General features: G+C 38.0%; 1 protein-coding gene across 1 annotated transcript in view; it reads left to right on the top strand.

Moving 5' to 3' along the window:
• The window catches only part of CAGE1 (cancer antigen 1), a 45756-nt gene that overhangs the window by 1505 nt on the left and 27754 nt on the right, over positions 1 to 16497 (top strand). Inside the window, exons 3-8 of the mRNA XM_070516802.1 lie at positions 1448 to 1665; positions 4243 to 4330; positions 6273 to 6712; positions 9116 to 10171; positions 10906 to 11055; positions 15719 to 15829. Of these exons, the coding sequence (XP_070372903.1) occupies positions 1448 to 1665; positions 4243 to 4330; positions 6273 to 6712; positions 9116 to 10171; positions 10906 to 11055; positions 15719 to 15829 (2063 nt within the window). The remainder of the gene's footprint in view (positions 1 to 1447; positions 1666 to 4242; positions 4331 to 6272; positions 6713 to 9115; positions 10172 to 10905; positions 11056 to 15718; positions 15830 to 16497) is intronic.

Below are 16497 nucleotides of genomic sequence, written 5' to 3' on the forward strand. Positions count from 1 at the left end.
AGCATGAGAACCTAACCACTCCAGGCCAGCCCCGCGCTGGCTTTTTTATACTTTACTGAATGATGACATAGCTTTGAAAAGAATTAAACCTCAATAATTTATTTATTCAGTAATTCAATAAAATAATCCAGGCAAATAGGTAGTGACTATAGATTGAGAAGTTTTGATAGAAATAAATCATTGGAATGCAGGATTTATTCAATCAGTATTTGCTCTGTGAACAGCACTGGTCCATTTGCTGTAAGGGTTGTTGAAAAGCCATAAGTGGACTTTTCTAGAGGTATTTGTAAATACACTAACACCTTGGACACAATGGTGAAGGCTAAAGTGGTAAAATGAATAGGTGCTGAAATGCAAGATAGATAGTTGGGTTAAAGACATCGTAGGAATTTTAAAAGTAGCGATTGGGTAAATAGGAATGTTTTAGGAGAGAAGCACCTGCCACGGCAGACTACTGACGTGGTGAGGAGCATGATTTGTTTGCAGGGAGGTGGGCCTGATCTGACTAGAACAGGCGAGTGCTGCGTGGGTAACAGGTTCCGGCTGTGAAAGACTTAGAGAGTCAAGCGGAAGAATTTGAATTCAGTGTGATTGGATGTCCTTTCCACTCCCATCCCCTGACAGACCTGAGGACGTCAGGAGATTGCAGACCAGTGTGATGACATAGGGATGGGAAGAAAGCATGGGTTATGAAAAACATTTTTGGAGGAGAGATGGACAGGACTCGGTAACTGAGCAGCCCACAGATGATGAGGTAGAGGGATGCCAAAGACATCTCCAAGTTTTAAAACCCAAGTGCCTGAGAGAATAGGTATGGCATAGGAAAGTGAGGGAAAACTGATTTACGATGTTGGATTTGACTTGGTAATGAGATATTTGAATGAAAGTATCAAGTAAATAGAAGTACAGTGTTTTGTGGAATCTAATAGGTCTCTGATAATTTGTGTGTGTGTGAGGAAGAGTGACCCTGAGCTAACATCTGTGCCAATCTTTCTGCATTTTATGTGGGATGCTGCCACAGCATGGCTCAATGAGCAGTGCTAGCACGCGCCCCGGATCCAAACCTGCAAGTACTGGGCCGTCGAAGCTGAGTGTGCAAACTTAACCACTACGCCACCGGGCCAGCCCCTCTGATAATATTTTGTAAATATCTTCTGATTAATTAACTAAGAGATCACTTCATCTTTTGAGTCCCAGGATTTTGGGGGAATTATTAGATAATAGCCAAACATATTGACTTCTTGTTATCCAAATTAGTATTTACTACCATACAAAGTTACCTTGGTAGACTGAGACTAAAATCTTTTATTTTTCCAATAACTTGACAAATGACATTTTGAAGTCTAGGACAATGAACTTTGCTGCTTTTCCAATGTGAGGAGGGATAAGGAAAAAAAGTTTTTTCTTTGCGTATGCTAATAGACATTAAAATTATGTTTTTTTAAAGAGGTCTTCCATCATTCAACAGATAGGAACAAGGACTGTCAGAAAGTTTGGGGATCACCTTCAGATCCTGTACATTTTGAACTGGAAGCATCTCCTGAAAAATTAGAAAGCATGTCAGAAGCGGATGCCATGAATTTCAGCAGTTTTTCTCAAGGCTTCGCTCACTCAAGTTCTCCCTTCTTTATGGAAACCAGCAGTACCACTTCAGACTGGCCTCAGGTGTGCATGGCTTACAAGTTCTGGGAGGTACAGATGTATTCAGCCTTCGCATTGTCTTCCATGTGAAAATTTCTTCAAAAGTATGAGGAACAATAAAAAGATTTCCAGTGGAGGCATAGAGGAGGGGAATACAGGGTCTGGTTTTCCCAGTTCCATTAGTGTACAAAGGAAGGTAGAATTTTACAGATAGAGTGTTAAAACCGATCCTGTCCTCCTCGAGAAGTCCCAAGAGTGCAGCCAGGGACATGGTCACAACAGCTCAGTCACTGACAGGACAAGAGCCCAAGGGACCTGACATCTAGCCTAGAGCATCTTCCACCATGTCAGTATGGAAAGGATTCAAATGTCATTCATAATGATACAGTGCCCTACATGTAAATGACTTCCTTCCTACCTTCATGGAAATTCCTAGTGCCCTTTCTCACAAAATAAAAGAGATTGTAATGTTCCAAGATCATGAACGTTGTTCCAATGTTTGATAATTATTAGCAAGAGTGTAGGAAAATAATAGGAATGTATTAGGTTGTGCCATATGAAATTGCCTTTTTGTAGTTCAAAAGTGGACAAATATTGGCAACTTCATGTGGTTCAGCCCATAAATTGGCATAAGCTTTCTAAAGGGCTGTTCAGTGATAGGAAATCAAGAGTTTAACTGCCTAGTTTGTTTTTAATTCTACCTCTAGGAAGCATACAAATGAGATCTTTGCTGAATTATGCGTAATAACTGAACACTGAAACAACCCACGTTTTCATCAGTAGGGGCCTAAATTATTGTTCAGATGTACAGTGGATATGTAAACCTTGAATATGATAACACACATATTTGTTGACATGGAAAAGGTTCACACTGCTTCTCACTAGGTAGTGGGCTTTGGAGTGTTTTCTACTTTCTCTTTTTAAAAAGTATTCAAAATTCTTTTTTATAATTATGAAAAACTATTTTCACTTTTTTTTGGTAAGATTTTATTTTTTCCTTTTTCTCCCCAAAGCTCCCCAGTACATAGTTGTATGTTCTCAGTTGTGGGTCCTTCTAGTTGTGGCATGTGGGACGCCACCTCAGCATGGCTTGACGAGCAGTGCCACGTCCACGCCCAGGATTCGAACCAACAAAACACTGAGCTGCCTGCAGCGGAGCGCGCGAACCTAACCACTCGGCCACGGGGCCAGCCCCAAAACTATTTTCACTTTTAAAAACATTGGTTATAGTATTATCACAGTGTATCATTAGCATTATCAGTGTAGTATTACAGTGTGGTATTATCAGGGTCCCAGATACTGTGTAGTAAATTGTAAAAAAGGAATGTCTTAATTATGTAAGGAGGTCCTCCCTCTTGGATTTCAGTGAGCATTTTATTCTTAATAAAAAATTTATAGACCAAAGGAACAAAAGGCATATTTTAGTGAAAAACAGTAATATCATAGGAGACTAGAGCTAGAAATTACCTCTGAAAATCAGTAGTGAGTCCCAAGAATTTGTGTAAATGTAACACCAATACGTGTGAACAGTGCTGTTCTATTTTTCAAGCAGATTGTTCTTGATACTTTTTAAATGTCATTAGGAGGAATAATCTGAATTAGCAACAAGTCTAAAAACAGATTGTTATAAAATATAACTCGGTTTTTATTGTATTTCAAGTGCATTCAATAAGTGGAACAATGCTGTAAAACATTATTGAGTAGAGGTTTGTAACCAATTGACTTTAATGAGAGAGAAGGATTTTTTTAGAGCATCATTTAGATCCACATAGTTGATATACTATTCATGATTAAACCATTGTTTTCCTCAAACATTTAAAATATTTTCCTTAGTGTGTATATATATTTTTTTTTCCGGAGTAAGATGAGCCCTGAGCTAACATCCGCCGCCAATCCCCTCTTTTTGCTGAGGAAGATTGGCCCTGAGCTAACATCCGTGCACATCTTCCTCTATTTTTATATGTGGGACGCCTGCCACAGCATGGCTGGATGAGCAGTGCCATGTCTGCACCTGGGATCCGAACGGTGAACCCTGGGCTGCCAAAGTGGAACACGTGCACTTAACCGCTGCACCACAGGGTGGGCCCCCCTTACTAGCTTATTTGTACTGTTAACTTATTAACCCTTTCATCTTAGATGCATTAAGGTAACTTTGAGAAGAAGCTCTACATGAATTTTTGTAGATTTGTATGTAGTGGAATCAGATTTCACGTTGTTACTGGGACCCTATTTTATCTATCTTTAGTGTTAAAAGACTAGAATAACAACTACCCTAATGTTTAGGTCAGGTTTAACAAACGTGAAAGAATTATCAGTAAGAGGTATATAGGTTATTGTATATAGGTTTATACTAACATTATTTGAATTGCCAAAAGACCAAAATTTAAAATAGCCAGATATTTGTTTGTCATTTAATGTCTTGACTATTAGTGTGGTTTCATTAAAGGGAGCTCAGATACACAGCAGGCAAAGATACTGGGAAGCCCATTCTACCCGCACAACAAAAACTACTAACAGAAAAATTATATAGCAATGTACATACACCTTTAGAAGAGGCTTATGATGTTTTAAATATTAATGCCTTTTTTATTATTAATACAGAATGAAATAAAGAATGTAAAAAGGGAAAATGAGTCCAAATTCACACTTTCTGAAGAAATTTATAGCACGCTAGACGATTTGTTAGGTGGTGAGTATCTCTTTGTTGGCAATATGCAAAGAGACAAACTAAGATTTTTTTGTGTCCTATGATAATAACAATAAGAATAATAGCCAGGTACTGTGTAAGCATTTTATATACACCATCACATTTAACCCACAAACAATTCTATGAAATAGGGCTTTTTTTCTTTTTAAATAAGGGCTGTTTTTTATCTCTATGTTACTGATAAAAAAGTGAGACTCAGAAAGTAACATAAGATATACAAGCCATAATCAACATATTCAACTACATTAAAATTTTTTTAAAACTTCTATATAACCAAATCATAATCAACAAAGTAAAAAAAAATAAGCCGCAGACAGAGAGAAGATACATGCATATATGTGATTGACAAAGGATTGTTATCCAAAATAAAGAACTTCAATAAGAAAAAGACATAAAAGCAAAACAGGCAAAGTATGTATATTAGTCTGCTCGAGCTGCCATAACAAATACCACAGGCTGGATCGCTTCAACAACAGAAATTCATTTTCTCACAATTCTAGAGGCTGGAAGACCTACATGTATTTACATGACTAAGTCTGAAGAGCAAAATATTAAGTGAAATAAAGACTTTCATATGGATATATATATGTATGATGCTATTTACATAAAATTTAAAACACAGAAAACAATACTATATATCCACAGTTCACCCAGGGTGCTGCAGGATATTTTGAAATTTGAAGGAAAGAGTGATACAGGATCCACTGGACCCCAGAAATTACGAGCTTGAGATAGTTCACTCTTTCAGTATAAATCCATACTACAAACCTTTCTATCACATCTCATTTGCAAAGCTGGGTTTTTGGAGATTGCTGTGATAAAAAGTAAGTCGTGCGTGAAAATCTGTGTGGAAAGGACATGAGGGTTGGTGTTGTCCAATCTGATTCCAAGGTTTGAGACATTGTGTGGTGCCAGATAATGCATCCAAGTAGCAAGTAAGTTTGGTTGTTTAAGGATGAAATAAAATATTTTTATTTCAGCTTATGTATATTTTCAAACAGTTGCTAAGTTGTTGGGACAAATTCTTATTAAGTTGTTTGAGCTCAACTACTTAATAAATGGAACTGTTAGGTATTTCTTTTGGTCCAGAGGTGCTGTGAAAAAAATTACTGAGATATTGAGGTGTCACAAAATGAGAAAGTCTGGGAACTTGATCTATATTATTTAGGGTCCATAAATGAGAGTAACAGTAGAAAAATATGGATGGGAATAATGAATACATGCCGGCTTCAGTACTGTAGTTATCTCTGGGGAGGGGCAAAGAAGGGAATTTAGATAGAAGGGAAGGGTCATGAATTAATTTTGTAACACTTTACTGTTTTCCCTTTTGCCTTATGTGTTTTTGATTTTTTTAAACATCTTAAATCTGGGTAATTTGTCATATTGAGAAACAGTGTAGCATAGCATTTAGGAATAGCATTCTAGAATCTCAGCTGCACTGCTTACCCTCTCTGTGACCTTAGGCAAGTAGCTTAACATCTCTTATGTCTCAGTTTCCTTATCTGTAAAACAGGGATAATAACATTACCTAGCTCCTGGAATCGTTGTGAGATTAAGCAAGTTTATGTGTGTTTGCTATTATACTATTCACTGTGCTTTTGTATTCTTTTGACACATTTTATAATAAAAACATTTTAAAATTACAGTGCAGCAAAAGAATTTTGAAGATATCTTGGAATTTGTTATAATGGTATTTGGACAGGATAATATATAACAAGCTTTTTGTAGCAGTATTTGAGAACTTTCCCCCATGAAAAAGTTTTGTTTATTAGCACAATGCCATGCTAAAATCCACTCAGCAAAAAAGGTTGAAATATATATAATTCTTAAAAGTCTCTAAGAGTTTATTTCATAAGTCTGAATATAAAAGCACGTAACTTTATGGTCAGCTAATTCTTATTTCCATCTTTCTCCTTCTAATGAGATGTCCACATTGGAAATTACTCACAGAATGTACCAACTCAGCCGATTGACACCAACATTTCTTCCTTCAGACAGTTTGAACCCACTTGTAAACTTCATCAGACAGAAGCATTTAATAATGAAATGATAACATTTCAAAATCTGACAGAAGGCTTACCTTACACAGAGAAGCCAGAATTGCAAAGTCAAGTATATAATTATGCAAAAGACACCAATATAAAGGAAGGTCCATTTAAGGAAGAAAATCCAAAGGGAACTAGCACTTCCACAAATAAAGAGCAGCTTGCTCATGAGTGTGTCAGACAACCTCCTAGAAGGCCGCCTCCAATCCACTGCAATGGAGAGACGCTGAAATTCACGGAAATGTCACTGGCTGAAAGCACTCCCGCGGAATCTGCCCTCAACACTGGTCAACCTCAAAGTTTCTTGTGTAAGGAAAATGTACACAGTGATGTTGAAAAACCATTTTATAAAGAGAATAACTTTAACCTGCTTGATCTGAGAGCTAGTTATAAAACAGAGGAGGTAAGATTTTCTGACGGTCAGTACAGGCTGTAGAGTATTAAAGGGTGTGTGTATGTGCGTTTTTTAAATGTATATGAACTGAGACTTTTCCAAGTAGTGCTAAATCGTCTAATTAGTACAAAGGACATTGCTCCTCTGTGGAAAATGCCTTCCGAGATCTTAATCAATTTAAAAACAAAGTTTTCTAGTAAAATCAAGTCCATACTTGGAGATTAGCTCTACCAAATGCTAATGTCTGTGAGGATCAGGGCTCTGTCTTACTCATCCTTTTATACACCTTAGCATCTACACAGTGCCTTGAATATAATAAGCTTTTATATTTTGTGAATCAAATTGAAGCAGGGGGTTGAGAAGAGGAAGAAGTACAGGGGTATTAATTAAATTATTTGACAAGAAAATCAAGTTTTTTTAATCATGGGGTTCCTATTGACAAGCAAAAAATATTTACTTTCCTACCAAAGTGAAAACATTAAATTATCTTTTTTTTTTTTTGGCTGAGGAAGATTTGTCCTGAGCTAACATCTGTGCCAATCTTCCTCTGTTTTATTCTTTTAGTACGTGGGCAACCAACACAGCGTGGCCACTAACAGAGTGGTGTAGGTCCGTGCCTGGGAACCAAACCAGGCTGCTGAACTGGTGCTCACTGAACTTAACCACTAGGCCACCGGGGCTGGCCCTTAAATTGCCTTTTGATTTATTAATTCTGGGCATGCATGTCGTATCCTAAGAGCTCTGAAGATGCCAACTGTGTAAATTCTATATACTCTCTGAACAAAAAATAAAAATTTTAAGAATTAGTGTGGGCAAATGAAATCATTCAAGAATAGCATAAATAATACCTTTTCATTATGAGTTTGATGAGAAGAGATATGGCCATTATGTTTCATTTACAAATATGAGCAATCTTTTGTTCATTTATTTGGAAGAAGCATTTAAAAGAGAACTTTATTTCTCTATGTTGATTTCTGGAAAATGACATTTAAAACTGTTTAATTAGGACTTCTCAAGATTATTCCTTCCTGTTCCCATTGCATTTAGTCATTTATTCAGTCAGTCAGTAATACCTTCAGGCATCTATTATGTGCTATCCCCTGTATTATGTGTTAGTTATGTAATGGTTAAAAAACAAAAAGATGTGATTTTTGTCCTTATGAAAATAATATCCTAGTAGAGGAAATAGACTTTAAACAAATAATCACACAAATAAATGTAAACTTTCAACTATGATAAATGCTGTGAATAAAAGTTGCATGTAAAGTGTGTGTAAAGTATATATAATGTAGTATAAAATTACATATAAACTTGCAACTATGATAAGTGCTGTGAATAAAAGTAAGATGGGGGTCTTACTGTCCTGGTCAGGGAGTTTGAGGAAGGCTTCCCTGAAGTGGTGGGAATTGAGCTGAGTTCGGAAGGACGAGCAGGAGTTAATTAGGTTACAGTGGATGGGAAAGCATTCCATGCAGAAGTAACAACATATGCAAAAACCCTGTGGCTGCAGGGAGAATGGTACCTACCAAGACCTGAAGGAAGCCCAGTGTTGCTGCGCTAAAGGGAGCAGGAGGGATGCAGTAGATGAGGATGGAGAGGTAGCATGGGTCAGATATCAAGATCAGATATCAGGACCTTGTAGGCCCCAGTAAAGATAGTTGTCTTTATCCCAGAACAATGAAAACCGTTAAAATACAGGGGTCCAGTATCTTTAAATTCTAGAAAGTTATACAGCCCACCCCTACTGAGGTTTTTATGTCATATTCATTTCAGTATTTTCTTACTACAACTTACTGTCCTTTTTTAATCCCCGAAAACCTGTATTGTGGACAGAAAGTCAATCGTGAGGCATGTTCATCTGACATTCTAAGGCTGAGAGGATTCATAGCATAGTGAGGTAATGGTTTAATGAGAAATAAAGTCTTTATTCAAAAGAGGCCTCACAGACTGTAGGGTAATTGATAAGTTTGTTTTAATTTATTTGAGGTGAAACTATCTTATATGTATTCAGAAAAGTTTGCATCATAGGAAATGGTGAGGGTATCAAAGTTTAACTTTTCTTCTGTGACAGTAAATGTGATACGTATCTCTACCCTCTACCTACTGTTTGTGCTCTGCTGTGCTGGTAGGCACTGTGCATACATTTAGCAATTGATACTTAAGTATTTTTTTAAGTAGGTGTTATTGTTGGTAGTAGATATTAGCATTGTTCTTTTATAGCTGAGGAAACTAAACTAGGGATCTAGGATTCAAGGCCAGCTCTGTCTGACTTCAAAGTTCATCATCTTTCTACTCTTTCATGCTTATTTTATTTACTATGATTTACAGCTTGCATTTTCTTCAAAAGGAATGCAGAATTCTGGGGCTATTCCTAAGACGTCAGCCAGTCACCAACAGGCAGTAACAGTGGAGGGCGTGGACAGTCCAGGGGTTGCCTCACCTGGGTCTCCTGCAGGTGCTTCTTCGAGTGATGGAGCATCTCAGGAGGACTGCAGGACACCTGACACAGAGCAAAGCTTGGAAAGCTTACAACCTCTGGAAGAGGATTTGGCTTTAAATGAAGTCTTACGGAAATTAAAACATACTAACAAAAAGCAGCAAACTCTGATCCAAGACCTACAGTGTAGTAAAATGTATTTAGAGAGGAAGGTTGAAGAGCTACAGATGAACACTTCCAAACAGCAAGTGTTCGTTGACATCATAAATAAGCTAAAGGAGAAAGTCGAAGAATTAATTGAAGAAAAATACAGAGTCATGCTAGAGAAGAATGATATGGACAAGACACTGCAGAATTTGCATGAGATTTTAGCTAACACCCAAACACTTCTTCAGGAATCTAGGAATGAAAAGGAAACCTTACAGCTAGAGCTTAAGAAGATGAAGGGCAATTATGTTCGTCTCCAGGAAAGGTACATGACTGAAATGCAACAAAAAAATAAAACTCTAAGTCAGTGCATAGAGATGGACAAAACCTTAAGCCAGAAGGCAGAAGAGGTAGAGAGGCTGCAGCTACTCAAAGGAGAGTTGGAAAAGGCCACCACTTGTGCTTTGGACTTGTTGAAAAGGGAAAAAGTGGCCCGAGAACAAGAGTTCCTGTCTTTACATGAAGAATTTCAGAAACATGAAAAGAAAAACCTGGAAGAAAGACAGAAACTGAAATCCAGCCTTGAGAAATTGGTGGTGCAAGTTAAAAATTTGCAATTCATATCTGAAAGTGAAAAGGCTGAGAATATAAAACTTCAGCAGCAGATCGATGAAGTCAAAAATGAAAATGCAAAACTCCAGCATCAGGTTGCAAGGACTGAGGAGCAAAGTTACCCCAAATCTGCGATAGCTCAGTTAAAGGAGCACTTGGGGGATGTGATGGAGTCAGATATCACAAAGGTATTGTCACAAATCAGAATCTCTAATGCAGGATCTCAAGACTTTCTAATAATCTGGTGATGCATATTTAAGCATGGCACTTACACAAATTTGTTTGCAGAAAGAATTATTAACAAAAAAGGAGAGATATGGGCCAGCCCTGTGGTGTAGTGGTTAAGTTCGGCATACTCTGCTTCCACGGCCTTGGTTCACAGGTTCAGATCCCGGGTGCGGACCTACACCACTCATCAGCTGTGCTGTGGTGGGAACCCGCATACAAAATAGAGGAAGATTGGCACAGATATTAGCTCAGGGCAAATCTTCCTCAAGCAAAAAAAAGAGGAAGATTGGTGACAGATGTTAGCCCAGGGCAAATCTTTCTGAGCAAAAAAAAAAAAAAAAATGGAGAGAGAGAATGGAAAATGCGCCACAGGTTTGGAGAAGTTTCTTTGGTTCTTGGGTACTCACATTAAAGAACAGCCATTTCTGGCCTCTTGTGATTATTTTGTAAGAGGCAAAAATTAATGTGGGAATTTTGTGGGTACTCATGACCAGACATCTGAAGCATCCTTTGAGAAAGGATTTTGTAAGTGGGGATCTTGACCTTTTTTTTTTCCCTGAGATTTCTGAGAACCAAAAAGTTTGAGAACCACTGCTCAGAGTTTTTAACAGTGGCATTTTATTCAGCATTTTACTTAAAAAGTAATGCAGATTCTTTGTCTTTATTGTGACAAATCTGAATTGTGTACATGTAGGATGCAAAGATAATACATTCTAATTTGGTCCTGAATCGCTCGCCTTGTGAAGATGAGAGCCTGAATCCCCCAGATGTGAAAATAACTTCTCAGCTGGCCTCCAAAATTCGCAATCTTCTGGCTCTGGTGGTAGGACTTCTTACATGCCAGGTAAAAAAAAAAAAAAAAAATCATATTTTTTTATTGGGATGGAAGAAATATCAAGGTTGGACTAAACCAGAAGAGGCAATATAAGTTATGGAAGAAAAACAATGGAAAACAAAATACAGACCCTTCAACCAACCGGTCAGCCCTTCCTTCCTCCTCCTTCTTTTTTCTGTTTATCTTTCTTCAACACCTAATTCCCACAAGTCTATAATAAGATAGAAAATAAAGACATGAGGTGAAACCCTTCCTCTGGTACTTCCCACATTTCAGGAAAGCTCTCTCAGAGCACTGGCCTCATGCTCTGGGTCGGTCTGCCCCTCGTGATTAGGGTTTGTTCTCATTAATGCGCTGTTTACCCAATCTAAAGTCTAGCTGTTGGGCAGGGGGAGGGCAGTGTGGAGCTGTGTACAAGAGTAGAATGAGAAATGAAGTTAGAGTCACGTGAGTTTGAATCTGTGTTCACCACTTCCTGGCTGTGTGACTTGGCCAAGTAACTTTTCCTTTCTCCGCCTTGGTTTCCTCATCTTAAATGGGGGAAAAGATGTTTGCTGCTGCCCCTGGGCGGTTACTAGTGCTACATTTAATGAGAACCTATTAAAGGGCATGACACTTGATAGCTTCTCAAATTAGCTTAGCCAGCTCTCTTCCTCTTCCCTTCTATTATTGTATATTCTTTGATCTTAACTGCTGCCATCTGAGCCAAAATTTGGGGGCATGAGTTGTGACGTTCCTGATCCAACACAAACCTTACTTCTATTTTGTTTCAGCTAAAATTTGTTGAACACTAGTATTTACCAAATGCTAGAACCAGGGCTAAGCATTTTATGCAGAGATCACAAAGTGGGGGACCACAGACTGTATCCACCTAAAGTTTTGTTTTTAAATATTTGAGTTTGAATGTGGCATCTACTCTGCTTTGCTGCAGACTTTTCTACCCCACCCTCCCGCTTCAAACATTTTGCTTACTCACCACGTTTGCTTGGTTTTCTCCTGTCTCACTGGAGCCTGCTGTTCTTTCTCAATCTTATCTGCTGGCTGCTGCTTCTCTACCAGACCCGTGAATGATGGAGTGTGTCATCAGCCCTCTTCTTAGTAGATCTCACCCCACACCAAACAAATGTTGTCTGTTTGCTTGTTCTGTTCTCCCATCCCCACTGGAACAGAAGCCCCCAAGACCAGAAACTCAGCATGCTGTTTGCCTCTCCCTAACACGGTCAGACTCCCAATAGGCACTCAGTCTGCTGACTTCCCACCCTGTCCTTGGAGGCATTTAAATTTACTGTCCTGTCATGGATTATCTCATTCACTCTTTACACCATTCTTTATATTGTCAGGCTTTTTTTTTTTTAAACACAGAAAAACCTAGGCTTAGAATAGTTGAGTTTCTTGTCCAAAGTCTCACATACGGTTAAGTGGCAGAACTGAGATAGAAATCCAGGCAGTCTGACTCCAGTGCATGCACTTTTGACCCTTACGTTATACTGGTACTAGTACCTTCATTCTGGGTACCCTTGAAATTTCTAGAGTTTCAGTATTGTTGAAGATGTCTGATTGTTCTGGTGTCAGGTATAACGATTTGTCTAAAATTTGGATTTGTAAGCTGACTAGGCTAAGAGGGAATGTATGTAAGACTGTAAGCATGTATAGTTATTATAGATGAATATTAACTTCCCAGCCATTATAGTAATCTGTCCCGATAACAGCTTATTTACAAGTGTGAATCTGTATGAATTCTTTCTACACTAACACTTTATTAAGATGTCTTATGATGAGTAATTGAAGAGTGGAGTTCAATATTATTTTACTTCCTTTGGTTTGGGCACTTATTGTGGAAGGGAGATTTGTTTCATTGTGTTTTTTCCTTCCTCCTTTTATTTATTTGTCTTTTTTTTTTTTGAGGAAGATTAGCCCTGAGCTAACTACTGCCAATCCTCCTCTTTTTACTGAGGAAGACTGGCCCTGAGCTAACATCCATGCCCATCTTCCTCTACTTTATATTCGGGACGCCCACCACAGCATGGCTTTTTGCCAAGCGGTGCCATGTCTGCACCCGGGATCCCAACCGGAGAACCCCGGGCTGATGAAAAGCGGAACGTGCGCACTTAACTGCTGTGTCACCAGGCCAGCCCCCATTTATTTATTTTTAATTGCAGTAACATTGGATTATAACATTATATAGCTTTCAGATGTACATTGTAATATATTTCGAATTCTGTGTAGATTACATCGTGTTCCCCACCCAAAGACTAATTAGAGTCCATCACTTCACATGTGAGCCTCATCACCCCTTTTGCCCTCCCCCATCTTCCTCTATGGTAATCACCAATCCAATCTCTGTTGCTGTGTGTTTGTCGTTTTTATCTTCTACTTATGAGTGAGATCATATGGTATTTGACTTTCTCCCTCTGACTTATTTCACTCAGCATAATACCCTCAAGGACCATCCATATTGTCACAAATGGCCAGATTTCATCATTTCTAATGGCTGAGTAGTATCCATCGTGTGTAAATACCACATCTTCTTTATCCATTCGTCCCTTGATGGGCACCTGGGTTGCTTCCATGTCTTGGCTATTGTGTATAATGCTGCAATGAACATAGCGGTGCATGTATCTTTATGCATTTGAGTTTTCAATTTCTTTGGATAAATACCCAGCAGTGGGATAGCTGGATCATATGGTAGATCTATCCTTAATTTTCTGAGGATACTCCATACTGCTTTCCATAGTGGCTGTACCAGTTTGCACTCCCACCCGCAGTGTACGAGGGTTCTCTTCTCTCCACATGCTCTCCAACATTTATTGTTTCCTGTCTTGTTAATTATAGCCATTCTGACCAGAGTGAGGTGATACCTCGTTGTAGTTTTGATTTGCATTTCCCTGATAGCTAATGATTTTGAGCATCTTTTCATATGCCTGTTGGCCATCCATATATCTTCTTTGGAGAAATCTCTGTTCAGATCTTTTGCCCGTTTTTTAATTGGGTTGTTGGTTTTTTTGTTGTTGAGATGTATGAGTTCTTTGTATATTTTGGATATTAACCCCTTGTCTGATATATGGTTTGCAAATATCTTCTCCCAATTGTTAGGTTGTCTTTTTGTTTTGTTGATGGTTTCCTTTGCTGTGCAGAAGCTTTTTAGTTTGACGTAGTCCCATTTGTTCATTTTTTCTTTTGTTTCCCTTGCCCGGTCAGACATGGTACTTGAAAATATGCGCTAAGAATGATGTCAAAGAGCCTACTGCCTATGTTTTCTTCTAGAAGTTTCATGTTTTCGAGTCTTACATTCAAGTCTTTAATCCATTTTGAGTTGATTTTTGTGCATGGTGTAAGGGAATGGTCTACTTTCATTCTTTTGCAAGTGGCTGTCCAGTTTTCCCAACACCATTTATTGAAAAGACTCTCCTTTCTCCATCGTATGCTCTTGGCTCCCTTGTCAAATATTAGTTGTCCATAAATGTGAGGGTTTATTTCTGGGCTCTCAATTCTGTCCATTGATCTGTGTGTGTGTTTGTGCCAGTACCATGCTGTTTTGGTTACTATGGCTTTGTAGTATATTTTGAAATCAGGGAGTGTGATACCTCCAGCTTTGTTCTTTTTTCTCAGGAATCCTTTGGTTATTTGGGGTCTTTTGTTGTTCCATATAAATTTTAGGATTCTTTGTTCTATTTCTGTGAAAAATGTTGTTGGAACTTTGATAGGGATTGCATTGAATCTATAGATTGCTTTAGGAAGCATGGACATTTTAACTATGTCAATTCTTCCAATCGAAGAGCACAGAATATCCTTCCATTTCTTTGTGTCTTCTTCGATTTCTTTCAACAATGTTTTATAGTTTTCGGTGTACAGAACTTTCACCTCTTTGGTTAAGTTTATTCCCAGATATTTTATTCTTTTTGTTGCAATTGTAAATGGGATTGTATTCTTAATTTCTCTTTCTGCTACTTCGTTGCTAGTGTATAGAAACGCAACCAATTTTGGTATGTTGATTTTGTATCCTGCGACTTGACTGTATTCATTTGTTTCTAAAAGTTTTTTAGTGGATTCTTTAGGGTTTTCTAGATATAAAATCCTGTCGTCTGCAAAGAGTGACAGTTTCACTTCTTCTTTTCCAATATGGATCCCTTTTATTTCTTTTTCTTGCCTGATTGCTCTGGCTAGGACTTCCAATACTTTGTTAAATGTGTGGTGACAGTGGGCATCCTTGTCTGGTTCTTAGAGGGATAGCTTTCAGTTTTTCTCCATTGAGAATGATATTTGCTATGGCTTTGCCATATATGGCCTTTATTATGTTGAGGTATTTTCCTTCTATACCCATTTAATTTAGAGTTTTTATCATAAATGAATGCTGTATCTTGTCATATGCTTTCTCTGCATCTATTGAGATGATCATGTGATTTTTATTCTTCATTTTGTTAATGTGGTGTATCAGGTTAATAGATTTGTGGATGTTGAATCATCCCTGCATCCCTGGATTGAAACCCACTTGATCATCATGTATGATCTTTTTAATGTATCATTGTATTCGATTTGCTAGTTTTTTGTTGAGGATTTTTGCATCGATGTTCATCACTGATATTGGCCTGTCATTTTCTTTTTTTGTGTTGTCCTTCCTCCTTTTAGCTTTACTGAAAATTTTTACTATAACTTCTCAAACTGTTACCCTTAGGACATCACCAATCCTGATGCTGAACATTTCAAAGAGAGTGAGAAAGTGAGTGATATAATGCTAGAAAAATTGAAGAGCTTCCACCTTAAAAAGAAAAATTTAGATATACAGGTACTGTATTTAGCCTTCATTTTAGAATTTGTGTCATTTTTGGTGAGAAAAATAGTCGAAAAAAAGATAATGTAAAAGTATAAAGAAACTCCTAAAATTTGGCTTTTTTAAAAAGAGAAACCAGGGCCAGCCCCATGGCCGAGTGGTTAAGTTCACACGCTCCACTTCGGTGGCCCAGAGTTTCACCAGTTCAGATCCTGGGCGTGGACATGGCACCACTCATCAAGCCATGCTGAGGCGGTGTCCCACATGCCACAACTAGAAGGACCCACAACTAAAAATATACAACTACGTACCGGGGGCTTTGGGGAGAAAAAGGAAAAATAAAATCTTAAGAAAAAAAAAAGAGAGAAACCAGATTACCTTTACTATGGCCCTGACTAAAGAGATATGTTGTTCAACATTTGCCTTGTTCTAGAACGTAAATCTGTATTAGAAAATCTCATTCATCTACCAAAAAATTGGCATGGTTATTTTTTCCCTTTTGCGTGACACTACTGATTCCTGAGGAATAGTGTATTTTGACATTCCTGCAGTGATTTCAAACTTCATCACTTGGAATAATGGAGACATTGAAAACACATTGTTTTATTTCTCAAGTGGGACAAGGGTAAGGGAAGCGGCTCCTGGAATTTCTTCAGTTGTTCCTTTCTTGGTCTAGTGGTGCA

This window comes from Equus asinus, chromosome 8, assembly GCF_041296235.1.
Source record: "Equus asinus isolate D_3611 breed Donkey chromosome 8, EquAss-T2T_v2, whole genome shotgun sequence".
Classification (NCBI taxonomy): Eukaryota; Metazoa; Chordata; class Mammalia; order Perissodactyla; family Equidae; genus Equus; species Equus asinus.